This window comes from Pogona vitticeps, chromosome 7, assembly GCF_051106095.1.
Source record: "Pogona vitticeps strain Pit_001003342236 chromosome 7, PviZW2.1, whole genome shotgun sequence".
Taxonomy (NCBI): Eukaryota; Metazoa; Chordata; class Lepidosauria; order Squamata; family Agamidae; genus Pogona; species Pogona vitticeps.
Genome location: NC_135789.1, coordinates 32,684,130 through 32,711,863, shown reverse-complemented (window position 1 = coordinate 32,711,863; position 27,734 = coordinate 32,684,130). Strand labels below are relative to the sequence as shown.

General features: G+C 51.1%; 1 protein-coding gene across 2 annotated transcripts in view; it reads left to right on the top strand.

Annotated features, from left to right (window-relative positions):
- TAOK1 (TAO kinase 1) overlaps positions 1-27,734 on the top strand; it is a 42,249-nt gene that overhangs the window by 6,620 nt on the left and 7,895 nt on the right. For both annotated transcript variants that reach the window (XM_078379182.1, XM_020803510.3), the window contains exons 2-18: positions 12,406-12,633; positions 15,476-15,547; positions 18,389-18,490; positions 19,561-19,606; positions 20,078-20,174; positions 20,527-20,640; positions 21,063-21,154; positions 21,890-21,983; positions 22,296-22,377; positions 23,202-23,369; positions 23,543-23,746; positions 24,011-24,145; positions 24,682-24,918; positions 25,323-25,451; positions 25,988-26,191; positions 26,539-26,778; positions 27,246-27,458. In XM_078379182.1, the coding sequence (XP_078235308.1) occupies positions 12,502-12,633; positions 15,476-15,547; positions 18,389-18,490; positions 19,561-19,606; positions 20,078-20,174; positions 20,527-20,640; positions 21,063-21,154; positions 21,890-21,983; positions 22,296-22,377; positions 23,202-23,369; positions 23,543-23,746; positions 24,011-24,145; positions 24,682-24,918; positions 25,323-25,451; positions 25,988-26,191; positions 26,539-26,778; positions 27,246-27,458 (2,361 nt within the window). In that variant the 5' untranslated portion in view covers positions 12,406-12,501. The remainder of the gene's footprint in view (positions 1-12,405; positions 12,634-15,475; positions 15,548-18,388; positions 18,491-19,560; positions 19,607-20,077; positions 20,175-20,526; positions 20,641-21,062; positions 21,155-21,889; positions 21,984-22,295; positions 22,378-23,201; positions 23,370-23,542; positions 23,747-24,010; positions 24,146-24,681; positions 24,919-25,322; positions 25,452-25,987; positions 26,192-26,538; positions 26,779-27,245; positions 27,459-27,734) is intronic.

Genomic DNA, 27,734 nt, shown 5'->3' with positions numbered 1-27,734 from the left:
CTCCCAGTCCCAAAACGGTCTGGATGCACTGAAATTTGATGCAGCGTGTGAATCCTGCCTGCTTACCGTGTTGCTTTGTCTGATGAGGTATGGTATGAATTGCTTTGACGTAGGGTTTTTGGATCAGTTAATTTCCTGATGTTGGGCAGAAAAGAGGCTGCCCGTAGGCTTTGTTTGTTTTCTTTTGTTCTGCCCAAAGACCAAATGGCCTAGGGACCACACCTGTTTTCTCTTTAAAGCGCATTACACTTGATCTAGAATGTGGTCTAGATTTTGGAGAAAATACGCTAGAGCAGTGGTTGTCGAACTCTGTTTTGGATTGTCTGCCATTACTGAGATTTCTTGATGGACTCCTCCACTCCTCATTTTCTTCTGCAGCATACATCCACAGGGGAGTGTTTATTGCAGTTATAGTTTTCTTTCTCTCCAGTTAGCTCTGTACAGCATACAGTACATGCTTCTCTTCCTCCCTGTGAAGGGGTTAAACCGAAACTCAGTGACAGGCTCAAGGTCACGGTATGAGTTTCATGGCCGAGTGGGGGGTTAGACTACGTCTCCTGAGTCCTAGGCCCGGTCGCTCTTACTGCTGTACCACGCACTCAGGCGTGCCCCGGGATGCATTTTCACTTTTGTATAGTGGGATGCCAAAGGTGTAGCATGTATGGCCTGTGACCTATGGAAGCAGAGTAGAATCTCAGAAACTGTGTGCGAAGGTGTTGTGGCAGGCCAGAACCACACAAAAAAGGCTTCTTCTCCCCTTGAGGAGGAAGACACGGAGGGCATGCTCTCTTTCTGACCAGGGCTGCTTCTGTTCTCGATTCTGATCCCAAATCCATGTATACGTAGAGGGCAGGGGAATGCCTAGCTGTGATCGCGCCTCCATGACTTAAGAGAACCGCATGAATATACCACCTTTTCTCCGATGTGCTCAAGGTGCCATTCGAGGCTCCGTGTTCCCCTGCTGAGTAGCTGCCCGAGTCTGCAGAAGAGGGCTTGTGAGGTGAGGAGAAAGTGCAGCAAGGGAAACGTGGTGAATCATGAGAGAAAGAGTAGAAAACAAATCTGCAGCGTATCTGCGAGACTCTGCAGAGTTTTGGAGTGTGGTGCTTAAGCGGATCACAGGGGTTTGATTCATTTGCTGCATGAAGGATTAATTTACAACAGTCTTGCCTCAGAATTAGATTACAGTTCTGTTGATTTATATTTTCATCCTGTTCTCTCGCCCCCCCCCCGGCCCCAATCAAAATGAGCCTCCAAATTTTTTTCGCACCACTCAGGGATCAGATGTAGTTTCCCATCAGAACCTCTGTGCAAAATGTTTTCTTCAGTGCAGAATTGGCTTTTGGGTCACAGGAGAGGAGCAGAGCTGCTCCTTTTCCTACTTCCCATGAAGGCCATCCTGATGGCTGTTGTGCTTGGCAGCTGGGAAAGAGAATCATGCCCTTTCAAGCGGTCTGCCATCTGTTAGAGAGGTTGGATTTATGGAGAACGAAAGGCAAAGTGAACCTGGCAAATGACTGGCAGTGTCTCAGGGCTACAAAGCCATCCCAGGAAAGGGGACTGACTGTGTAATAGTCTGAGCTTGTAGCCAATGAATAACTTAGTTGCCTGTGCCTGCGTCACCAGAGGTGGGAGGCACATGTGTCTAGGGGCCGACCTCACGTATAGAGGCATCGAAGTTAGCAGACCTTGCCACTCTTTCTATCACACCAACCCACAAGGCAGATTTGAGTGGTTTCAGAGTCAAACCATTGCTAAGGTCAGAATTTCCTGGCCTGCAGCTTCCTTGCCACTTGTTCAGCATCCAGAAGAATTATTGGAGAGTTGCGATTGGAAGGAAAGTTCTCCCTTCACCATTGCTCTGGGTGAAGCAGTTACACCAAAGTAGCATTTCAGGACTCAGAACTTTTACCTGTTGACTTCTTGCTTGGGTCCCTGGTCAGGTTTAAACTGGATGCAGAACTGCCTCAGTCACTGAGTAATGAACCTGCATATCCCATGCTGAGGCTAGTAATTGTCAGTAAAGAGCATTTAACAAAACCTGTTCTGAAAGCAGGTGGTTTTTAATCTTTACATCCAATAACTTTTTTTAACATTTTCTTTCTTTTGTTGTTCCACCTAAGAGGAACTATGGGCTGGATGAGAAGACTTGCCTGTCTAGTCCAGCATCTTATTTTCCAACCAGACACCTGTGGCCAAGCTCTTTTCTCCCTGCCCTGGTCAGTCGCTCTAGGGGTAGCCCTGTGAAGCTAAACGGCACATCCTACTTAGATAACTGGCATTGTCACTGAGTATTTATAATCCGGTTCAGACACATGTCTTTCTAGGAACTTCACTTTCCTGTTGCCACTGATTTCACCTCTCCCTTCCTTTCTTTTGATATGCTGGTGATTAATCGCTGTGCCTTCATTGCTGAGACAGATCTAATGGCCGGGATGCACATTTCCTCTTGTTCAAGAGAGAAAAGGCGCAAGCATCCCATGTGAACGTCAGCCTAAACACAAGTAGCAGGGTCAGAGTGCATGCTTTTAAAAGAGTTTTGCCCTTTGTGCGCTGACTTCTTCAAACTGTAGCTGGTGTCTAGCAGGATACTTCTGGTGTTGTCATCTTAAAAATATTAAGCAGCCCCTAAGGGTGATCCTGGGTTTAGTGGGAGGGTTATGAGAAGAGAGGGATGTGGTGGTGCTGTGGGTTAAACTGCAGAAGCCTCTGTGCTGCAAGGTCAGAAGACCAGCCATCGTAAGATCGAATCCACGCAACAGAGTCAGCTCCCGTCACTTGTCCCAGCTCCTGCCAACCTAGCAGTTGGCATGTAAGCATGTAAATGCGAGTAGATAAATAGCTACCACCACGGTGGGAAGGTAATGGTGTTCCATGTCTAGTTGTGTAGGCCACGTGACCACGGAAACTGTCTACAGACAAACCCTGCCTCTACGGCTTGGAGACGGTAATGGGCACTGCGCTCTAGAGTCGAACATGACTGGACTAAATATCAAAGGGAACCTTTACCTTATGGGAAGATATAGGGGAAGGTTGGTTCGCAGGCTTTACTAGGGATACCGCTCTCCCAGCAGACAGAAAGAACAAAGGCCGGGCTTGTGTTTTTGACTCTCCCTCTCCCCAGTAGTCCTTAACAAGTTGTTCTGTTGAGTCATGTGAGGGACAAAGGAATAAATACTGGATTTTAGCTGGCTTGGTGAAACTGGACCAGTTGCTTTTTCCCCTGGAGCCATGGCTGGAATAGAGTGCTTCTTGTCAATAATGCATAAAATCGCAATGTTTGGGGCTTGTTCTGTTTGGAGGCTTGCAATGTGTCATGAAAAAAAGAGGAAACTATCCTGGCAGTGCAGGACAGATTCCCCTCATGATGATATTCTTCCCTTAATTTGTGGGTCTAACCATTGCCCCTTTCATCAAAGACTTGATGTGGGGTAGGGGGGGATGAAGGAGAGGAACCCCCAGTCTTGGCTCTTAGAAGTAAATGGAGATTCTGTGGACATAACAGTTTGGATGACATAGGGCTTGTATGTGCTTGTGTGTTTGTGAATCCACCCTTAAAAAGATTACCATGCCTTTCCCAAATGGCAAACAAAACATGCTCATTTGTCTCACCCCTTCCAGGGTCCTCTTTCAGCTTCCAGGTAACACAGAATGCTAATTTAGCAATCCAGTTTTATTTTTAAGATGCAGTATACTTGGTCTTTGGAAAAAGTTCTAGCTTCTTTTCCCTGGTGCTCCTCTTGACTAGTTCAGTCTGTTTCCTGAAGGGAATTTGCCATAAATGACTTTTTGGGTGTTGTTGCTGTGTAAAATCTCTCCTTGTAGCCTTATAATCTCAGCGGTCTTGTTCAGTGACATGGCAGCCTTTCATAGATTTAAACTCTGACAAGTTAAGTTGTGGACAGTCCTGCCAAAATGTTGAGGTTGTACCAGCAAGCTCTGAGCAGGGGTTGATGCAGACAAGGATTTCTCCACTAGGGTTGGAAGGCTGAGGCCAAGAAGTGAGTGTCATCCAGCGGGAGGTCTAGGGCAAGAACCAAGCAGGAGACCAGCTAGGCCGGGGATTATGAATGCGGTAGCCGTGTGCAACGCAGAGAGAGAGCAGAGTGGGGTGGGGTTGAAGAGTCATTTAAAGCCAGGGTGGCGGTCCTCAGCTTTCAAGAATTGCCAATGCAGAAGAGGAATGGAGAATGGGTGGCCCTCCAGTTCTGTCCTCTCCCACCATCATGGCTTTGCTGGCGAGCATAAATCTGCACCTCAGCCTTTGCCCATACCGGCTGTTGCTTAGATTGTACACCCACAGTGTCCAATTTAGTTATACTGTGGAGTGAAACCACCTAGTTTTCAAAGGGGTTGGATGTTTTCTGCTGGAGCTCCATCAGTTGTGGTGGTGGCTTAGCTCATATGCCTGCGCCACTCCTCTGCTCACTTTGGAAAGTGTCCGTCGGGATGTGGAAATCATTTTTCAGTAGTCTTTGCATTAGCTAAAAGCCATTGCAGTGTCATTGGTTTTTCTGAACAGACGCTCAAAGGAACCAACGTTTCTCTCTGTCTCCCCAGCTGAGGTGGAATGCCCCTGTGGCCATTTTCTGCCGTTCGAGACCCTCAAGGAGCCCTGGCTTGCTCCATGTTGTTTCTGTGTGTCAGCTTAAGAGGACACAAGTTGTGAGGCTTCACTGCCGATTTCAGCGGATCTTACATTTGCTGCTCTTTAAAGTCCTCTTGGAGGTTCTGCAGCTGGAGTCACATGACCTCAGGGGCAGGTAGTCTGAGACTTCCACGTTGGGCAGAGAGTGGCTCTTTTCTAATAATAGAAAGAGCTCAATGCTGTGAACATCCCTTTATTAGAAGAGAAGGAAGAGAAGCCCCCTGGAACTCTTCAGAACTTTAGCGATAAAGCTCAAAGCAGATGGCTTCGTTACTGTAAATCTTCTCTTGCTAGACATTATAACTTTGTTTATTTCAGGGGGGACAGTGTAACCACAGCTCCCATCAGGCCGCACCCAACCTAGCCAGGGGTTGTGAGCTGCCAGGAAATCCCCAGGTCAGATTTTTTTTTTTACTTGCCTTGCGTTTACTCAGTTGCTAGAAGGTTGCCCTGTTGGTCCACCTTCCCCATGCCCTGCTTGGACTAAGGACTGGGAACATATAACAGAGTGAGTGGCATGGTTGCGAAGCACATGTGTTCCAGGGGAGAGTTGAACATTTGGGAGAAGTATTGCAGGGGTAACACTGCTGCTTTGTTTTGTTTTCTTGCCATTAGCTGTCGGTTTTTCATATCAACAGCTGGCCTTGGGTCAGGCAGTTGCTCCTTGCAAACCCTTGGCAGCAGCCCTAAAGTGCCTGTAGGGTTTTGGGTGGAAAGTGTAATTGAAGTACAGCAGTGTTTGCAACTGTGTACATGCAGTGCATCTGAAAGTGCACCTAAACTCCAAATGTGCTTTTGACAGAATGTAAGAGCCATGCATTCAATGAATCTATCTACGTATCTCTGTGCTTGTATGTTACATTCATTTCTCTCTCTCTCTCTCTCTCTCTCTCTCTGATTCATTGAAGGTATGGATGGCTGTTGCGTAGTGTCCAAAGCAAATTCAGACTTGTGAGTCAGAATAAGCTATGTAAGTCAGGAATGGAAAGGATTTAATTTGGCATTCTGGGGCAGCATGCTGCTTTTGAGAGGTAAACAGAAGGGTGGGACTGCCTTGTCCTATAAGAAGCCTCAAACCTTCTACCCAATGGATACTGCTGTCCCTGCTACAGCTGCTAGGCAAAGCTTTTAAAGTAGGTCCCAGTCTCTGTGGGTATGGGAGAGAAACTGAGAATCTGATCTTGTTCTTTCAAAATCCATGAGAACGGTGTCCTTGCGACTGTCATGAAGATGAATGGCATCCTTGGTGTTTGCAGAAGGGAGAGAGGCCTGTCCTGAGGCCTGCCTGAAAGCCAGAGATAAGCCCTCAGACTAACTTTGAGAGACTAATAAGAACTTTATGAAAACAACACTGCTTTCACCTTACCTAAATCTCAGCCATTACCATTCTACAGTCCGTTTAGGATTGTTGCTGAAGTAGGTTCATTTGAGTCCAGTAAGATGCCTAGGATGTCACCATAAGACTGCTTTGGACCCTTGAAATAAAGTCAAGAAGGTATGAAGGCCTTTGGAGAGAGGTGAAAGGCTCACTGGGTCCCCCTATGATTAGAACAGTTATTTACAGCGTGTAAGTAAATCTCCATGTTCCAGGTATCCTCACTTTTATGCAGCCTGGATAGGGGTTTTCGGTAACACGTCCCTTACAAAGGATTGAATAAATCATTGTTATGGTGCAGTTGATAGAAAAGTCATGCTCTGAGTCCCACTGAAAAGAACAAGAGCTACCGAAGCAGGCAGCCAGCCAAGCTTGGAGTAGCTTGTGCCCTGTAGCCTTAGTATGCTGAATCTAAAGTCGCAATTTGTCACTTAACATGGATAGAGGCAACTGTATGCCCGTTCAGTATCTCAAGCATATTTTCCATTTAAATCTGCTTTCAGGCATAATTATTTTAGGAACAGTCAAGGAAAGAACTTGGTTAGACTCTCAATTTACCTCCCAATTCATAAAAGAGCGAGTAATTCTTGCTGTCAGCCGAAAGCCATTCAGGAAGAATTTAATGGTGTGTTTGAGAGGATTTCTAATCCGTGCGTCTTGTGCTTCCTGGAATTCCAAGTAACCTCATGGAACATAACAGAAAACCCTTTTCCTCCTCAGCCTGTTAAGATAGGCAAAGGAGAGTGAAATTCATTCCTACTGTTTACGCCAGACTCTGTAGAATTAAAAGTCACTCACTCAGTGTTTGCTCTTGATGGCTCAGACGGTGTGTGACCTCCCAAGTTCGGCTTTGTTGAAAGCACTTCGGTTGTATGTAGCTTGGACTCTTCTGTTTTTAAATCATGAATGAATTTTTTTCCAAAATGCAACAAGCAGTATGACTCGTGTGAAAGATGGGGTAGAATAAAATGAGATTTGATACTGTGAAGAGTCAAACATTCACCTCAAGCAGCTTTAAAGGGAAGTTTAACTAATAACCCTGATGTTAGGAAAGTGTGAAGGCAAGAGGAGAAGGAGGCAACAGGGGACGAGATGGTTGGACGGTGTCATCGAAGCGACCAACATGAATCTGACCAAACTCCTGGAGGCAGTGGAAGACAGGAGGGCCTGGCATGCTCTGGTCCATGGGGTCACAAAGAGCCGGACACGACTAAACAACTAAACAACAACAAGAACAAATTGCTGTCTTATGTCACATCTTTGTGCAGTGACAACGCCTATGTCTTTGCTCGTCTCCCCCTTTCTTAATCTTTGTTGGATGTAAACTCCAGGCAGCATTTTAAAAGGCCGTGGCTCCTGACAGCCAGAAACCTTTTAGGTGCACTATAACTCACCTTTGAGGAGCCCTCCGGTCACATCGTGCTGTAACGGAATGGCCCTGTGTGCCGCTCACTGCCACCCTCTCGCACAGAGGAGGAGCGTCTCAGGTAGAGAGGGGGAGGAACCTTGGACTGGGGGGCTGAACCTGTAAAAAGGCAACGTTTTTGCTAACCTGGCTGACAGGAGGTTCTGTGGTCCTTCAGTCTCTCATGCAGGAATTAAAAACCTCACCATTTTCTCTCTGTCGAGAAACACCTTTTCACTGAGGATGAGAAAACAGACAAGATTTTTCAAGACAACCCAATGACCTAGAACCTCTGTCATGCTTATGTGGATGCTGACCTCCACCAACTTCTCACGAGATTTCCTTTCAGCAAGCCGCAGGTCCTTGCCACTGGTGACAGGCAGTGCAGGTGAGGCTAACCCACCTCGAGATATTTTGGAAGGGCGAGGTTGTGCTTTCCTTCCTCTTTTTCCCCAAACCAGTCTATTTGATCATTGATAATGTATGTAGAGACAGTGACCGGCCAAGTGTGGTCTCTTCCTATAGCTTTGGCCCTCAGACGGCTTCCCTGCCTTGCTTTCTCTGGGGCTAAAAGCCTGAACAACTAGGAAGAGTCCCATCTCCTGGCGTTTGGGGTCGAACCTCAATGAGTGGTGACTGGGTGAGGCCACAGGTACCTTTGAAAGAAGACGACACCCACTTCCTGGAATACCTAGGGGTGGTGCTGTGGCAGACCAGATCCTTCTCACTCCAGACAGGAGATCCAGACTTGGAGGATCAACTGAGTCCAGCGCAAGAGGTCCTGCCTTCAGCTGTCGCCGAGCTTTCAAGCACCATGGTTTCAAATATGGCCTGCCTAGTGAGGCCCTCAGTTTATCTGCCTGTACACAAAAGCAGGAAGCAGCAGCTGCTCCTATTCTTGCTAACTCTTAATATTGTTGTTACCTAAAATCATAAATTACAAATGCCTGTTAAATTAGAAGAACACCACCACAAACGACTGGCGGTTAAAGACAGATGGGGCACTGGCTTCTCCCTCTGAAAGCGGGTACAAATTGGTGTGTTCTGACCAGAGCCTGGAAGACAACGGAAGGGGCTTCTGTAATTGGGATGGAGGATGCCATCTGACCTCATTACCCCCTTGCCCTGGTTTGGGGGGGGGGGGGAAACAGCCTCTCCTGCCAGGAAGGAGACCTCCTCCCATGGACGAACAACAGGAGGTTTTGAATGTGGGTGTGAGGGGGGCTCAGGGGCTACCCTGCAAAGGCAGGATCCAGCCCCCGTCCCCCCCCCATTCAGCCAAGAGCGTCTTTGACCTTGTGGCCCATCCCTGCCTGCAAGAATAGGCTCTTTGTCCTCCAGGCCAGCCCATACTCTGAGGAGTGGCTCAGCTGGGCCTCTGGTCCTGTGGTTCCCCAAATAGCAAGATAGGAAACAGCCCTCTCTGGCTTGGGAGTTTGGGATGAGCGGTGGATTGGGGGAAGGGCTGGCGAGGAGGAGGAGGAGGAGGAGACACTCGACTCAGTACGTGCAGACCCTTCTGAACACTTGATGGGAAGTCACTGGGGATGGGATTCATGTTGATGGGAGGGGAGAGCATATCTCACGCCCATGTTGTGTAGTGAATTATTATTATTATTATTGTTGTCAATCAAAATTATAAAAGCATTGACTGGTTCTATATAACAGACACAAGTTTTAACCAGAAACCTAAGTATCTGTTAAATATCGGTGCAGTATGTATGCTGTTCCTAATGCTTTTTTTGTAGGTCTGATAGTATCATTTCTGAAACTGCTTATAATACTGCGTGAAATTTCTTTATATTGTTCCCAAAGCCCTGATGACGATAGGGATCACTGAAGTGGTATTCATCCACAAGCAAGATATTTATTCTCATGTTGATGATGATGATTGAGATTCTACTTCCCCAAATGGTAGCCAATTCGAGAGGGTGAGGGTGGTTATTCAGGCCCTTTCTGGAAGTTGTCTAAAACTCCCTAGGGTTGAGTGACCCTAAGAAACTAAACCAATGGAAACAATACAATTTTATGCAACCCCCGTTTGAGCCATTTTGTTTTGTAAACAAAGAGCTAGTGCGGTCAGGAGGGCACTCGCGCTACCTCTATCCACATGTGCCTTCTAGAAGCCCCGGCCAAGCTAGTTTGGAAGGACGGGAGTTGCAGTGACAAGCCACTGTGGGGCAGAAGGCTTGCTCTGAGGATGTCCACACATCCTTTCTGGACACATTGATGCTCTCGTCGTATGTTTTTTGAATCATGTGAGGTTGTTGCGCTTGGGTTCCCAGTGATGAGATTAACAAGCGAGGCAGCTATAAGCGTCTGTCCCAATTTGCACAGAACTTGCTGAGCTGAGTTGAATCGTCCGGTGAGGGTTGGTTTGTGAGGATTTATGTGCACAGGCAGCATCCCAATTTCAGTAAAGCTGGTTTCTTTTTCCATGTTGAAAATGTCTGGGAGGGTCCTTTTTTGCCTTGCTGAAGCAAAATACATGGGAAACGTTCCTATATCCTAAATTGGCTTATCTTGTGCCTTCATGTTTATGGCCATTTAAGAGGCTGCAGTCTTGAGAAAATTTGAATTTTTAGGGTGTTGAGTTGAACGGCGCACTCATGCTGTATATCCTTGACATCAAACAAACTCATACATTTTGGGCCCTTCCAAATGTAACTCGGTGTATTACAAGTCACGAACCATAGCTTTTGTTCATTTCAGGATTGTCGAAGGGTGTGTAAAACTACTTTGGACAGGATGTACTTGTGGGAAGAAACTCCAAACCAGTTTGCAAAACAGCATTGGTGAACAGTGTTGTGTACAAGTGTCAGTTTTGGAAATAATTACAGGGTAGTCTTGGGCCCTGCTTGGCAGGCAGTCATTAACATTTCAGAAGTGGACTGGGGTGTTTCGAAAAGCAATTAAGAATTAGGTTCATCATTGAAAACAGTTGATCAGAATACGTTCTTGCTATGTTTTCCTTGACATGTGCAGGTTTACTAAAACGAAAGGTAGCATCAGGCCCGAAACGAGGTCCTCTTTTTGGCCACTTCCCCCAACCCTGTCACCTAGCCTCCCTAGCCAGCATGCCCAGTGCCCTGGATAGCTGGGGCTTATGAGATCTCTACTTCAGCAGACGTGAGCAGGTGACAGCTTGAGGAACGTGGCTTTCCTCTCTGCACAGTGCAGATTTTCAGATTCCACGCCCCACCCTGTGTCTCCTCCTGCCCTCGTAAGAATTTAGCAGGGCAGGTACTTGTTTTTAAAGCCAAGTCAAGTGAAAGGGAAAACTACCCGTAGGTCAAGTGCTCCGTAATTAATGACAAAAGGTAGCGAGAAAATGTGCTGCATTAAGTTGAGATTGACCACAGTGCTCCAGCCCCAATTAGATTTGGTTTTTGCTCATCAGAGTAGTGAAGAACCTTTGAGGGTGAAATTGTTGGGAAGCTGCTTAAAATTATGTCACAAAATGAAACTTGTGAAATCTATCTGAGGGTCTAAGCTAGGCCTTTGGTCCAATCTGCCAGGGCTGCTCTAGTGTTAGGGAGAGGTGATCTCAAAAATTGCATATTTTATTTTGTTTATTAATTGCACTTCGGCTCCACCTTTTCACTGCATAGCAGCGTTATAAGTAGCTTACAAACATAAGAATTTTTTAAATTAAAAAAATCAACTGTAAAACCATTAAGATCAGCTTAGTTGGTAAACATGATATTTAAATTTGTCACAGTAAATATTAAACATTTCTAATTGTTTAATATTTACTGAGAGAACAGCAATTTTCAGCTCTCTTTCCTTCCTTTCATTCTGTATCTGCCGTAGACTTACCTGGGATATGTACTAAATAAAATAAAAGGATCCCCTTAGTGAAGAATTACTCCCAAATTGTTTGTTCTCATTGAGACGGAGTGTCAACTTGTGGGCCTCTGGCTGAAAGAAAGGCTTGGGCTTTCCAGGGGAACCAGCACAAATGCTGTGTAGGAAGAGGACCCCTTAGAAGTGACGGGAGGCATACTTTATGCAGGGGCTTTCTTTTAATTCTGCATCTCTTCTCTCTGTAGAGCGATGGGGAGGAAAAAGAAATGTACGTGAAAGTACAGAAGAGGGGGTTGCAGTTCAGCAGCTGAGCGTAGGCTTCCCACGCTGGAAGTCTCAGGATCCCTCTCAGCAGCATCTCCAGCTCAGGATTTGGCGGGGGGGGGAACCACTGTGCCCAAAACCTTGGAGAGCTTTTGCTGGCCCTCCTTGGGATAAATGGATCAAAAGCCCAGCTCTATGCCAGGCATCTTCTTCCAACAGTGTTGTGCGTTCTTTCCTCTGTTGAAATGGATTCTGACTCTGACTCGATTCTTATCAAGGGATGCGGATCTGCATTTGGTGGAAGGTTCAGAGGAACTGGAGGCCTCGGCATTCTGTCAGATTTGACTGCAGTATCTCTTCTGTTCCAGCTTCATTGCTATAGAAACCGGGAGTTGCTCCCTTCTCCAGTGTGATGTTGGGGATGCCATTGGAAGGCTGGTGGTCTGGCATGACTCTACAAGGGGAATTGCATAACCAAGCCTACCTGCTCTTAGGAGGTATCATTTTATCGTGCCGGTGCCGAACATGGCGGGAGACAGCCGTCTGATGGAAGCTGAACCCACCATCCTCTCTTTCATGGTTTCAGGAGGTCTGTCTGCTTTGCCCAGCCTGGTCTGTACTCCCATAGCTCAGCTCTTTCCCCTCTCCCTAGGGTCAAAGTCTTTTCCACCTCAATATCAGGCATCTTCTTTCTAGGATAGAAACAGGCTCCAAAATCCTTAGGTGGACAGAAGCTTTGTAGGGACCAACTGTAAATGCACAGGATTGTGTAGGCTAGCTGGTAAATGGGGGAACAGAGTCCGGCCGAGGTGGGAACGATGGGTCTTGACCCTGTCTGCTGTCACTGGCCTTGTGCCTTTCCTTTGGGCGTAACACACTCTCTCTTTGTCTTTCCCACTGCTGCAGTGATCCATGCGGACCAGGCTCCGTTCTCGCAGATGAGCCTAGAGCCAAGGTGACCCTTCGAACCCAGATAGTCGGTCGGCGCACTGCCCAAGCAGGATGCCATCCACGAGCCGAGCGGGCAGCCTGAAGGATCCAGAAATTGCCGAGCTCTTTTTCAAAGAGGACCCAGAGAAGCTCTTCACGGACCTCCGAGAGATCGGCCATGGGAGCTTCGGAGCTGTTTACTTTGTAAGGGGGCAGGGCTGAAGGGGAGGGGGAGATGCTCTTGAGGTCGGTCAAGGGCCTTTTGTCCACCTGAAGGGACCGCTTTGTCCCTCAGGCCCCAGTAGGAAGGCAGAGCAGTTACTTCCTCCCTTCCTGCCAAGGTGTCTGGATCAAGGGTCCACTGGGTTGAGCCTCCTCCCTCGAAGTGGCAGGTGGAAACAGGAGGTGGAACTGTTTGTGTCCAGTGTACTGATGGTGCGAAGCCTAATGATCCTCAGATGTTGGCACCTTACGTCCCGCCAGTCACTCGGTCAGAAGAACCTGAGCCCCACCATGATAGAATCTAAAAGTCCTCTGTTTTTCCAGAAATTCATTTATGTTTTTAGAAATATTCTTCTTCTTCCTTTCTTTTTTTTTTTAATTGGTAATTTACAACAAATTTGGGGTGGTGGTGGTGGTGGTCATGGAAAGAAGGGATTAGAAGAAACACAGAGCGTCCAGAATTCCTGCTGGCACGCAAAAAACATTACACTGCAGGTAGGATTGGCGGACGGAGGTAGGAGGACTTGAGGGTGGAGAGGCAATGGATTCTGAGTGGTTGCTATGGCAACCCTGTACCACTGGTTAAGAACCACTGTTTTTTGCCCAGAACCTCCAGAAGGCCTCCCCCCGGCAGGTGGATGTTGGGAAGTAAAAGGATGCTTTGCCTCCTTTGTGGTGAAGGACGAAAGCCAGAATATCCCAGGGTGGTTGAGCTCAAGGAGGCCCCGAGGGCCCTCTCTGGCCCAGCCTGACCCAGGCAGCCGGAAATCATCGCCAGCGCCTCCCAGGCAGGTGACTGCCTGGGCTCTGCTTGAAAGTCCCCAGGGAAGGAGGGAGGGAGGGTCCAGCCCTTTCTGAGGCAAGCCGTGTTCCTCCGAGGTCAACCGGCTCTTCCCATAAAGACGCCCTTTCTCCGTTTAGTCAGATTCTCTCTTTGTATAACTTCAATCCTTTCCTTTGGGTCCTGCCCTCTGGAGCCACAGGAAACAAGCTTCCTTTCTCTTCCCTGTGCGAGGAGTTGAAGGTTGCCTCCCTACCAGCCCCTCAGTCTGCGCTTCTCTAGGCCAGACCTCCTGCCCGCCTGCCTGCCTGCCTGCCTGCCTGCTCCCTCCGTCGTTTCTTCCTGGGCTGAGTTGCCAGGCCCTTAGCCGTTGCGGCTGCCTTCCTGGTGATCCGTGTAAAACAAGGCTTCCTGGGGAGAGAGAGGGCAAAGGGCTTTTCTCTCTCCTGCTGGTTGCCCCTGACATGGGGTTTGGTCACGGGGGCTCTTGGTACTTGGCTCCAGTGTCCTCGTCAGGAACGAGGAGAATCTGCCGGAAACAATAGCAGGCTCGACAACAGCAAGTTATTGTGTTGAAAACGCAGAGGCTCACAAAGACTTTGCATACTGGCCTCTATTGTCTGCCTGACGTTGTGTGGCACAGCTGGGGGCTGGTGAGTGTGCATCCCTTCTTGCAAGCGACTTGCACCTGCCAAAGATGAGAGTGCAGGGGTTTGCATTCGTGGGGGGAGAGAACCTGAGCTTTTGACTCTTCCCTGGGCAGGGGAGCAGTTCAGAGGTGATGACAATATGTTCCCTTTGTCTTCTAAATGTTTACTTTCCTACTCATTGGGACTGTCCTCCGAGGTCTGGGGCGTGGAGGAGGAACTGTTAGATCCCTTTCCTTGAAATGAGAGAGAACGGGCCCCCCGAAACGGTCTCTGTGAAGGAGCAGGGCTGGGGAGGCCCTTTCCAGGTGGCGAAGGGTTTCAAAAGGTGGACTCAGTTTGGACCCAGAGGTGGTGGTGGGGGGGACATGGCTGGGTTTTGCTCACCCCTCCTAGAAACTCTGAAGCCAGCGAGACCAGCGGCCACACTCTCTGCGGGAACTCTGAGAACTGTATGCCAAAGCCGTAGTATTGGGGCAGAAACAGCCCTTCCAAACTAGATTCGGGTCTCAGTTGAGGGTGCCAGTGGAGGTGGGTGCTTTCCTTTTCAGCAGGCTGTATCCGTGTTGCAGGTATTACGGGAGAGGGGGAGGGACCCAAGGAGGAGTCAGACACATTCAGATTTTGATGGGAGGGCTCTTTGGTGCCCGATTCAAGTTCTTGCTGGCCTAGTTTTCTTCTCCTGCCAAGGTAGAAACCCGGCCTCTGCCTGACTGCCTGCCTTTCTTCCCTTCTGGTTCTCTGTCTCCTTATAGACGTGGTCTGGTTGAGCAATGGCCTCGTGCGAGTGCTGTCTGTAAGGCTGCGTGAAACCCTTCCCATCGTGCAGTGCTGGGCGCCCAGCCCCTTCCCTCTGGCTTCCCTTTTGGTGCCTGGCTAGCCAAGCAAGGCTCACCTCCTCGGCTCCAGCAATGTGTCCTCCGTGGCATTGGCCGAGCCTGCGGGGGCTCCGATGACTTGCAAGGAACCTTCCTCACCCCATTTGGGAGGAAGGAGAGCCCTTTGATCAACACCCCTATGCTCCAGAGAGGGCTCCCCCCCCCCCGCAGCTGTATGTCCGACCTGGATTCCAGCCCATATTCTTTTTTGGAAATAGCTCCCAGAAGATGGGAATTTCTGGGATATGTAGTCCAGAAGAAGGTATTTCCCAAGCTCCATGCGAGAGTGAGTGGCGTAGACCAGCAAAGTCAACTGGCCAGAGTAATTTGTGCCCATCCCTCCTTGCGTCCTTTAAAATGTAATCTGTCATTGTGACTCTTTGTGGTATTTTGAAAAGCGCCATAATTCCTTTGCTTTGTTGTGTGACTTGTTTCTTTTACTTAAGAAGATTCATTCTTGCTAGGAAAAGGAAGGCATAACTTCTTTGCTCCCTGTGTGCTTGTTTTTTGTCTCGCAGGCGCGCGACGTGCGCACCAATGAAGTGGTGGCCATCAAGAAAATGTCTTATAGTGGGAAGCAGTCTAACGAGGTAGGTGGCCCACTCTCTCACCTGTAATCTGTGCGAGCCCTTGCTGGAGAAACATCTAAGGTGCCACGAGGTGTTTGAGGGTTTTGGGCAAGAGGGAAAAAAGACTTTTATCAAGGATCGTTGGTTTGCTGACCTGCGGGCGGTGGGGGAGAAGTTCTGCAATAGAACTTTGAGTTTAAAAGATGAGTTCAGTCCTTGGGACCAGGAGAGCTTGCCTTTAAATCGAAAACCGATAAAATCTTGGCCATCTTCTCCGCTTCGAGGCATTATCCTTTTTACGACGACAGCGCTTGCCCACTTGAATGGTGGCCCCACCAAGGGCGCCAGAAAGAGAGATCCCAGGAGAGGTGTTGGAGGTTCTGTGTTATAGGCTGAGGCCGGATTCACTGCTTTGAAGACAAAGAGGGAAAGGCCTGCGATGGAGGGTGAGGGTAAAACAAACTTAGTGCCCTGGCATTCAGACTTAAATGCAAGCTAGCTTTCCTCTTCAGCTTTCAGCATTCCTTTCTAAACCCTTTTTTCTAAAACACACACACACACACACACACACACACACACACACACACACCACCTCGCCACTGCCTAACCAAAGAAAGCTTACCAGGAATGACAGACACGAGCCTGGCAAGGATGTCGGATCAGACAAAAGGCTGGCTTGCAAAATTTAATAAAAGGCAGATCAGGCATGGCCCCCTTTTTCAACCCCCCCTCCTTCCCCCCCCTCCCCTTGAACAAAATCATACTGGGGACCTTCACAAGGATACAGGGAAACAGTAGCGGTGTGTGAGCGTGGGAACATTCCAGGGGCCTAGCAGATTAAGGTCGGCTTTGAACACCACCAGCAAGAGCGAGGCACGGAGGTTAGGAATGTCATGCCTTCTCCTGGCAACCCCAGATCCACCCAGACTCTAGAGAGCTAACCGAAGGCTCTTACTTCTGGGACGGACAGGGTGTTTCCAGAATCGCTCTGCTCTTTTGATGCCGAGCAAGTGCAGAACATGGCTTCCTTCCTTCCCTCCTTCCCATTCCAAAGTTCTCTACATGAAAAGTCCAGTGGGTCTTATTCAATGGTGTAGGAGGAACATGGAAAGCTGCCTTAAACTGAATCAGCTGTTTGGCATCCATCTACCCCAGTGTTGTCAACTCTGACCAGCAGCCTTTTTTCAGGGTTTTGAGCAGGATTCTCTCCTAGATCTACTTGAGGATCCCTGAGATTCTTTGAGGGTCCCCCATCCAGATACTGAACAAGCCCAGTGCTATTTAGCTTCGAAAACCAGACAATATCCGTGTCAACATAAGTGTAAAGGTGGAGTCGTGACTCAAAGAGGCGAAGAACACATATCAAAGATCAGTTACTGCTGCTAGAACATTTCCTCTTCCTCAAAGGATGAGACATATTGTCAGGATGGAAAAAGAAAGGGTGGAAAGCTAGACATCAGTTTGCTTTGAGAGGCTTAAGGAGGGCAGCAGGCCAGGCAGACGGGGGCCCCCCTGCAGCCACTTTGTGGCCTTGTGCCTCTAACTTATGGTTCACTCAACAATGGGAGATTGTTCTGAGGTTTAGCGAGAGCTGGAGAAACAAGAAGAGGTGTTTGTAAGACTGTGTCAGCCAGTGTGTTTTATATATTCGAGGTGGGTGGGTGGGGTTAGTTAAAAGCTGTTGTGTCAGTGGCAGGGAGTCCAAATCTTGTCGGTGGAACACTGGCGAAGCCCTTTCCAAGAAGATTTGGTCGGCCACAAGGTCTGGGTAGCTGCGAGCAGGTCTCGCTTCTCCGCAGCCCCTCATTAAACCTCCGATCTTGTTGTCTCGCGTCGGCCTTTTATTCTGTTGTCAGAGCCCAATGTTATCTTGCTTAACCGTTGGGTGAGGAAGGTCTAATTTCTACCTGCTCCTCATCTTGCTGATTTAATTACTGTTGAGTTATAAATACTTCGTCCCTACGAAGGAAGCACATGGTGCCCACATCTGAAAGAGGGTGTGGTTCTCTCCAGTGGCATGCGTGTGTGTGTGTGTCTGTGTGTTTTAGAAAAATACAGTGAGAAACTCTGCATTCCTGTTCCATTACCAAGAAAGGAGGCAGCTCATGTTGCAGTGATGATTAATCATTCCATCTGCATCACCCGGCGTGCAGAACGACGCCTCCTCCTTATTTGTTTGTTCCGTGGCCCTGCCGAAGAGGCCGGTGGCTGGAAGGGGCCTGAGCAGCTCCTCTCCCTTCTGTTCCTGTTACCCTAACCCCTCCAGGCCAAGGGGAGGGAGGTCCAGCTTAGGGGCCGCACGTCCCTTCCGCCGCCGACCCCTCCTCCAAAAAATAAAAAAAACCTCCACCCCACCCCAGAGGAACGTCTGTCAGAAAAGTGACTCTTTTGCTCCTGGAAGCTCACCCAGCGACCCAAACAGTTCAGAAGCGGGAGTGGGAACCGGGACAGAACGGCCAGGACGTGGTGGGCAGGCTTTAGGGTTGCAACGACTCCCTCTATTCTTGAATTTTGTGTTCACAAGGACCCTCCTTCCCTTTTAAACAGCTTTCTCCCCCCACTCGGATGGCAAACCTCCAGGGAAAACCTGGAGTTTCTGAAGCAGGGACGAATCCTGCCTGGAATGGGTGCTGCTCCTGCTCAGGGTGGATAAGGCTGAGCGAGGTGGCGGGTCTGCTGCGGTGTGACTCAGAATGAGGCCACTTCCTCTGTTCTTAGTGTTAGAGGCATTCGAGCAGATAACAGAGTAGCCACTCCTTAGCCTTTTGCTTCCGTGTTTGTCTACATGAGGTCACTTGCCCGTCTTCCCTAATTCTTCCCCTTCCTTTGTAAAATTCATCCTTCTTCTTTTTCCCCCCATAGAAATGGCAAGATATTGTTAAAGAAGTCAAGTTCCTACAGAGAATTAAACATCCGAACAGTATAGAATACAAGGGCTGCTATTTGCGGGAACATACAGCATGGGTAAAAACATTCTCTCTCTCTCTCTCTCTCTCTCTCTCTGTATGTTTTTGGTGCAAAAGTAAATTGGGAGGGAGATCATGGGGGGAAAAAAGCCCATTGAGTCCATAATGGACCTGCATTTTCCCAATTCTCATTTTCTAAATTTTGGCATGATATGGAAACAGGGGTCCCTTGTTTCATGTTCTGACCCTGCCATGCCTGGCCTGGTAGCTCCCTGAGATGCAAGTGCATCTGGCCCAAAATGATTGTTCAGTTCCTTTCGTCCCAAGAAGCAAAAACAAAGAAGTGAAAAAGCAAACCCTGAAGTGGCTTTCAAGCCTCCCCTCCCCTCCAGGCTGTAGTCCCTTAGCTTGCTCTCGTGGAAGCAAATCCTGCTGAAGCCGGTGGGATTTGGCTGTACCTTAACCTGCGTAGGAAGGGGCTGCCCCACAGTGAGCCTTCCAGGTGGTTGGCTAAATCCCCCGTGACATCAATAAGGCCAGCAAACTCCCAGCTTTTCCTTGACCTCATCAGCCAAAGAGCTGTGGCTGAAGTTCGCTTTGTCCTAATTGGCCGTGATTCTTGTTCTCACTCCCCTTTCCCCTGCTCAGCACAAGATTCACCGATTCCTCTGGAATCTTAAGCCCCCAACATGTTTGAGAAGGCGTTCTCTTTGCTCCAATTTTTGTCAAGACTGGGAATCAAAGACAAGTTGTCCTTCTTTAGGAATAGCCAAGGAGCCCAATGAGAGCTCCCAGCAAAGGCCCTGCCTAGTTCAGCATCCTATTCCTCCGGGGCCTACCAGGCACTCCACATTTCCCAGCTCCTGAGAAATAAGAAACATGCTGCCTCGTTGGCTGGCTGGCTGGCATGTATAAACATCAGGGCCAGTTGCCACCAATAGCCATGAATGTCCCCATTTGGGTGCTGGCCAGGTTAAGGTCCATCGCTGCATCTTGCTTTTTTAAAGCAAGATGCACGAAGAGATCTGTGTGGTTTTGTCCTCCTTTTGAAGAATAAGTTTGCAGGGTGTCCCTATTTTAGTTCTTCCTGTCACCATTGCCTTTTTTAAAAAAAACTTTCCTTTTCAGCTTGTTATGGAATACTGCTTAGGATCGGCATCGGATCTGTTAGAAGGTATGTGCTCCTCCTGCCCACCCCCGCCCCCCAAATAAGGGCCTTTGACTGGAAAGAAATTCTCAGATACTGTAGTCTGAAAGAGGTAAAGAGAATTCCTTTAGGGAGCAGCCTCCCCACCCCCACCCCCGGCTGCCTCCCTCCAAAGGTTTTGTCATTTGCTCTCTGGGGATGCTTGGCCTGTGCCGGCTGGGGATGATGGGACTGACGTGTCTCCAGCCACCATTCAGTGGGCTGTCTTGTGGCCTTCAGCAGCCGGGAGTTGAGCCCGACTTGGCATCCTGCAACTTCCAATCCTGGCCTTGGTGTGTCCCTGAGATTTTTAGAACGTGGCCACCGTGTCATTTCTGAGTGACCCCAAACACTGTCTACCCAAACCACGTCTCCCCTTTGTGCAGCCTTCCCTGTGCATGCGCGCGCGTGCGCGGGCCCTGCCTGTTCCATTCCTCAGGCTTTCTCTCTTTCCTCTAGTCCATAAAAAGCCGTTGCAAGAGGTGGAAATTGCTGCAATCACCCACGGTGCTCTCCAAGGTTTGGCGTACTTGCATTCCCACAACATGATCCACAGGTAGACGTCCCTTTCCGTGCACAAGGGGGTTGAGGTCCTGCACCAGAGCGCTTGCCTTGGGTTCTATATATAGTATTTTGGGTGCAGGAGGGCGTCTGCGAGGGGGTTGAGTTGGAGCAGAAATTGGATTGATTGATTGATTCATTCATTCATTAACGGTAACGAATAAACAGAGCCCGGAGAGGGGAGGCCTCTCCACCGCCAAAGCTGGATGAACTGAACCTGACGCAGGCAGCTCTCGGGTGGGAGAGGTGACCCTCTTGAGGGGGGTTTCCTCCCCGGAGAGGGCCAGGGATCAGAGGCCCCGTTGGCTTCTGGTTAGGGCCTTTCAACTTTTCTTCTCACCCCTCAGAGATATCAAGGCAGGAAACATCCTGTTGACAGAGCCCGGCCAGGTGAAGCTGGCGGACTTTGGATCGGCCTCCATAGCGTCGCCGGCCAATTCGTTCGTGGGGACGCCATATTGGTAAGGCGCTGCCTCTGCGCGCAGGGATCACGGAAGAGTGCTTGGCAGATGTTTGGTTGTCTGTCTGCGTTGTCAGCGGATGTCCCTTAATGTGATGAGCAGGGAGACGGAAGAGCAGCCCCACGTGGGCGATTCCAAGCTGGTCCAAGGATCAGAAAGCAGCCGCCCCACGCTGGCCTCCCCCAAACAGCCCCTCCTTGCCCTTTCAGGAGATTTCGGGGTGGGGTGGGACATCCCGTCCCCCTGCGGCACTGTCGACGGTCTCTCCCATCACCTTGTCGCCGTCTTCGGAACCCGGCTCCTGGGCATGCGTTCCCCATGTTATCCCACCTCCACCGCCCCTCCGTTCTCCGTGGCTAGTCTGACCTTTGGGAGAAAGAGTTACGGGCGGATCCGCTGAGCATCTTTGCTTTCCTTTCCAGGATGGCCCCAGAAGTGATTTTAGCCATGGATGAAGGGCAGTACGATGGAAAGGTGGACGTGTGGTCTCTTGGAATAACATGTATTGAATTAGGTAAGCTCTGTCTGTCCGTCTGCCACATTCCACTTGTCTTCTCTTTCCGGTCCCGATCCAAACAAGTGATTTTGCATCAGAGGAAATGTGTTTTGTGTGCATGGTTTAGTTAGTGCATGCTTCCTCCCCCCACCCCCAGGCCAATATCCTTTGTCTGCCGGAAGGAAAAAGATTCCTGTAATTTGATTCCTGGAAAATCTGTTCCTCATCTGGAAAGTTGTGCTGAATTATCTTTTTTTTTTAAAAAGAGCACAACGAGAAGGGGCAAGAGTAAAACATTCCCCTGGACCACCACCCCTAACTCGGAGACAACCTTAGGGGCCCTGTAAGTCAGAAGCAGCTTGGTAGTCCAGAACAACAACTAGGATCGGGGAGCTAAAGAGAATGCCTACAGAGCCTCCTCTTGGTTGAGGATCTCTCTGGCGGCTGTTTGACCTCTTGAGTACTTCCAGGGGTTACACTGGAGTGATCTCACCTGGTAGCCTAGCTGCTGATTTATAGAGGCCGCAGGAGAGTTCTGCCAGGATCCTGTGAATGGCAAACCCCCTTCCCCCTAAAAACAAACAAACAAAAAAAACCAGGGAACGTTTCCGAGTTTTGGATCTTTTTGGTAAATCGGGTGGCCAGATGGGCCAGGTCAGTTGCCATCATGCTCGCCTGCAGAGGTGAGCATGATGGGTGAAGAGGGCCTCAGCTTCCACCCGGTTAAGCCAGCCCCCTTCTCTTTCTCTGCAGCCGAGAGGAAGCCTCCGTTGTTTAATATGAACGCAATGAGTGCCTTATATCACATCGCGCAGAATGAATCCCCTGCACTCCAGTCCAATGAATGGTGAGTGAGTAGCCGCGTCAGGGGCGGTTTGGGTTCCGTCAGGGCAGCTTTTGAATTGGTGGGCTTAGGAGCCCCTTAAAGGAGTGCTTAAAGAATAAGGCTTGGGAATGATTCCTTGGGCGACGCTGCGTTCCAGAGTGAGCTGCCTCCCTCCCTCCACATCTAATGTCTTGTGAACCAACCCCAAAAATTTAAAATAAAAATACATTTTTCCAGACTGTGACTGCAGCCACCATGTTCAACTCGGGCCTCTGAGAAGGTGTTTATGGCTGTGCGGTCCTGAAATGACTTTTTCTCCCTTGCCCTTTATAGGTCTGACTATTTTCGGAACTTTGTAGATTCTTGTCTCCAGAAAATCCCCCAAGATAGGCCAACGTCAGAGGAACTCCTGAAGGTCAGCTTGAACATGGTTGCCTTTTCCTCCTCCTGCCTTTTCCTCCCCCCTTCACCTCCCTCAGAAACCTCCGTGTTCCTTTCCGTCGTCCACAGAGGTTGTTAGGCCACCTGCCTGTCTCGTGGCTGTTGTCCACCTTGTGTCGCAGTGCTCGTTTTCCATTTCGTCATCCAGCAGGAGGTTTTCTTCTTCAGAAGAAACGTTCCTCCCGAACAAGGGTCCTGCTAATCAGTTTGCAGGGTGAACTAAATCTTGCCACGTTTGTGTGTTGCGGTGCCCAGCGATGCCGCCTCCCTGACCTTTGTTCTTTCCTTTCTCTCCTTACCTCTTCATTCTTTCTTTTGGAAAGGGTTCATTCTGTTTGTTTTCCTGAAAAACCTTCACAGTATCCTGCGGCACAGTGCATTTTCCAGTGTGATGTAGAGTTCTAATTTGCAGCAGGTTGACGCTTCTTCCCCCTCAGGCCTTTTAAGAGCATGCCAGCCACAAAGTCTGGATGCCCTAGAGATTGAAAGAAGGCCCATTCCAGTTTTCAAAGGGCAACTCTCTGCCTGCAGGCCTTTCGAGGCCAACAGCTTCCATCGTTCTGCCCACACCTCCTTTCATGCGCTTTCAACGGCCAAAGCGTTTCCTTGGGTCAGGCCTCATGGAAGGCTTTGCTGAAGCGTTAGGGGTGGTCACCCACCTCCTTCCCACAGAAAGATACGAGGTGGGGGGCCCCCTACTTTGCTTGCAGCTGTGAGAGGCTTGGAGGGGGTTGCCCTGCTTTCTGGAGCCTCCCCCAGGGCCCCAACCCCAACGTTGCCTCATGTCTCCTGCTTTAGCACGTGTTTGTTATCCGGGACCGGCCCGAGACGGTGTTGATAGAGCTGATCCAGAGAACCAAGGATGCGGTCCGAGAACTGGACAATCTTCAGTACCGCAAAATGAAGAAGCTTCTGTTCCAAGAGGCACACAACGGCCCTGCTGTGGAGGCCCAGGAAGAAGACGAGGTAATGGCCCAGGAGCGGGAGGGGGCTGCCCCCACTGAAAAGGATCCCTCCATTTGGATCCCTCCCCGACCCAAATGCGGCCCGCTCCGCCTAGGGAGCTGACCCTTTTAACATCCGAACAGCCGGCGGTTCCCACGATTAAGCCTCGTGGCCTCCCCTCCTCCTCCTCCTAGGAGCAAGACCACGGCGTGGGCCGGACGGGAACAGTGAACAGCGTCGGGAGCAGCCAGTCCATCCCGAGCATGTCCATCAGTGCCAGCAGCCAAAGCAGTAGCGTGAACAGTCTTCCGGATGCCTCGGATGACAAGAGTGAGCTGGATATGATGGAAGGGGACCACACGGTGATGTCAAACAGCTCGGTGATCCACCTGAAGCCGGTAATCCAACTGGGGAAGCCCGGGGGAGAGGGGCTGGGTGCAGCGGGTCTCTTGCGAGAGATGGACCTTCTTGGAAACAGAGAAATGCATGTGAAACAACCTTGCTTCTAGTGGGAGGCTCCTCCTTCCTTGCAGTCTCTGTAAACTCAGGTGGCCAGCTGGCGGTGGCGCCACCACCACCACCACCACCACCACCTGGCTTTGGAGGCAAAAAGGCAGAGAGGATTCCTTTCTTTGAAACTTTCTCTTTCCTCTGCTCCCCAGGAGGAAGAAAACTACAGAGAGGATTCCGACCCACGGTCGAGAGCTTCGGAGCCTCAGAGCCCACCTCAAGTGTCTCGCCACAGGTCCCATTACCGTAACCGGGAGCACTTTGCTACCATACGCACAGCGTCCTTGGTGGGTCCCCCTCCCCCCCTTCTTGTCTTCCTCTTCCTCCCCCTCCCTCCCCTGCCCTCCCCTCCCCTGCCCTTTCGCAGAGTCGTCCAAGGCCGGGTTGGGCATCTGGAAGTCTGAGCCAGGCCTCCAGGAGGCCCGAAGGAAATGGATCAGGTTCTGTAGGTGCAGAGATGTCCTTCGGGCCCAGATGTCAGGAACGAGCCCCCCCCCTTTTAGTTGTCCTTGCTCAGTTATGAACAGGAGAACAAAAAAACTGTAGGTGCTCTGTGGTTGGCTACTTCCAGGACAGGTTAGAGGTCAACCCCTCCGAAAGGTGTAAGGGTCGTAAGTGCAATCGCCATCTGAGCTGGTGGTGGGTTGCCAGACAGAATTTTCTTTCACAAAGGGTGACGAAGGCAAGTCCCAGGCGAAAGCGAGCCCCGTCCCGCTATCTCCAGAACAACGTCTTCCCCGCTGGCATAGTTTGGTGGGAGAGCCCCCCCCTTTAAAGACGGTGTCTTTTCGGAGCCCACCCAACCCGTTCCTTTTCCGTGCAGGTGACGAGGCAGATGCAGGAACACGAGCAAGACTCAGAGCTCCGCGAGCAGATGTCCGGCTACAAGCGCATGCGGCGGCAGCACCAGAAGCAGCTCATGGCCCTGGAGAACAAGCTCAAGGCCGAGATGGACGAGCACCGTCTGCGGCTGGACAAGGACCTCGAGACGCAGCGCAGCAGCTTTGCCGCCGAGAGGGAGAAGCTCCTCAAGAAGCACCAGGCGGCCGCGGAGAAGGAGGTAAGAGGGAGCCGCTTCCTCCCAGCCGGCTGGGGAGCCACCCAGGGCGGGCTGGCCTGTGAGGAGAGGGTGCTGGGATGTCTCTGATCCGCTCCCTCCAGAACCCAACTGGGCCTCCTGCATGGGATTGGAAAGAACACCACATCCCAGCGCAGGAACAAAGGCAAAAGCTTTGTGACATCGTTAAAGCCAACAGGCGCGTTTCCGTTTCGCCGAGGAAAAGCCAGTCGGTCTCCAACGTGCCGCATCGCTTCTGTCCTTGTTCTTGTCCTGGTTTTGCGGCGGAAGCCGAAAAGGACGAGCGTCCCTGCAGCCTCTGCGGGGATTCTTTGAGGTAGGCCTGTGTGGATGAGGCAGATGATGATGTTGATGTTTGCTCTTCTCTCCCGGGCTTGGCATTGCAGGCAAAAGTCATGGCCAACGAGGAGAAGAAGTTCCAGCAGCACATTCAAGGCCAGCAGAAGAAAGAGCTGAACAGCTTCCTGGAGTCGCAGAAGCGCGAGTACAAGCTCCGGAAAGAGCAGCTCAAAGAGGTCATTCCTGGTCCAAGCGGGGGGGGGGGGGCGGGGGAGAGCTCAGTTCAGGGCCCGTGGGCGCCTCTCCAGAAGCCCGTCTCCTCAGCGCAAGAGGGTGAGGGGCCTCCCGGGTTTAGGTGTCTTGAGCTGCAGCTCCTGCAGTCTTCAATGGGCCACCAGCCGTGTTGTCTGGGGCGGACGACAGGGTCTGAAGTCTGGAATGTCCGGAGGACCGGTAAGGCTTCGGGGCTGTAAGCAAAGGTGCTCTGCTCCTTTGAGACTCAATTATTACATTCCTCCTTTTTACCTCTCTTCGTCAAAACAACGGTGCTGCTCGTGCCTGCTACGCTGTGTTCTCAAAGTGGCTTCCTCCTGGGTAGAGCTGGGATCTGCTGCAGCCTGTGGAGGTTGGGAGGCTCTTTGTGCTGTGCATGAGGGGCTCTCCTCTGCTCCCTCTCCGCCTGCCAAGCAAGCCGGCTGGTTTGTTCCCTGGAGCCCCCCCCCTCGGTGGTGGTGGGGGCAGCTGTAAACCCGTCTCCCTCTGCTCCTTCCAGGAGCTGAACGAGAACCAGAGCACCCCCAAGAAGGAGAAGCAGGAGTGGCTGTCCAAGCAGAAGGAGAACATCCAGCACTTCCAGGCCGAGGAGGAGGCCAACCTTCTCCGGCGCCAGCGGCAGTACCTGGAGCTGGAGTGCCGGCGCTTCAAGAGGAGGATGCTGCTGGCCCGCCACAACTTGGAGCAGGACCTGGTCCGGGAGGTGCGCAAGGAGGAGGAGAGGGAGGGGTTTCCAGCCACCGAGCCCTCCCTCGCCTTCTGTGAAGCAAGGGTTGGACGTGGTTGGGGCGGGCCCTGAAGTCTCCCTGTCCCTGGTGCGTCCGGTTTGCCTCCAAAGAACAGGCAAGCGTTTGCCAGAGCAGAAAAGCTCCCTCTGCGGACTCTGGTTGTGCTCTGAAGGGACCCAGGCGGCTCCCCACCCCACCCCATGCATTTCCCACTCCGGCGGCAGGCCCAGTCCGGCCCGGCGTGTTCCAGGGCAGCCTGCTCCCTGGCGGCAGGCTCTTCTCGTCACCCCACTGCTTACCCTCATGTGTCTCCTGGGTGCAGGAGCTGAACAAGCGCCAGACGCAGAAGGACCTGGAGCACGCCATGCTGCTGCGCCAGCACGAGTCCATGCAGGAGCTGGAGTTCCGGCACCTGGGCACCATCCAGAAGATGCGCTGCGAGCTGATCCGCCTCCAGCACCAGACGGAGCTCACCAACCAGCTGGAGTACAACAAGCGGCGCGAGCGGGAGCTGAGGCGCAAGCACGTCATGGAGGTCCGGCAGCAGCCCAAGAGCCTCAAGGTAGGACCGGCACCCGCCTCTAAGCCTTCGGGGGGGGGGAGGAGGGGCCAGAGGGCTGCGCAGAAGGGCCCCCGGAGGAGGGAGGGGGGGACACCTGTGGCGTCTCGGCCTTCCTCACGCAGCCTTCAGAAACATGCGGGAGGAGCTTCCTCAGCGAGAAGCAGGAGAGACGCCGAGGGAAGGAGAGAGGGCTGAAGTGGAAAAGAGGGAGAATTTTTAAAAGAAATCCTCCTTTGGGGGGAGGCAGAGGTGTGTATGGTTAGACACACACACCCCGGTCCCTTTCTCTCTGAAACACAAGGAGGGCAGCAGCCGTGGCCGACCCGAGCCAGCCCACAGGCTGAGGTCTGCGCCCGGGGAGGGCTTGCTTCCGAGGTGGTGCAGAAGGGGAGCCCGCCCACCCTCCCTCCATGTTAACCTCCTTGTCCTTTCGCGGTTGGCTTGGGGGGGCGGCTCTCCCTCCTTAGTCCAAAGAGCTGCAGATCAAGAAGCAGTTCCAGGACACCTGCAAGATCCAGACCCGGCAGTACAAGGCGCTGCGGAACCACCTGCTGGAGACCACGCCCAAGAGCGAGCACAAGGCGGTCCTCAAGCGGCTCAAGGAGGAGCAGACGCGCAAGCTGGCCATCTTGGCGGAGCAGTACGACCACAGCATCAACGAGATGCTCTCCACCCAAGCAGTGAGAGCGAGAGAGAGAGAGAGACCCCCCACCCTTCGCACCCTCTAGGCTGCTTTTTCTTCTTCTAAGGGGGTGGGATCAGCTTTAGGAAACCGCTCCTCCCCTTGGGGTGAAGGGCAAGCCCAGGGCAAGCGTCCGGGGGCCTCCCTGGACCAGTGTGGGGCAGGGGTTGGAATGAGACCTCCTGCTTGGGCGGGTCCTCGTCCCCCACCCCACTCCCGGCCACGTCCCGAGGGTCAGACGATCTCTGTCTCCCCCCCCCTGTCTTACCCCACA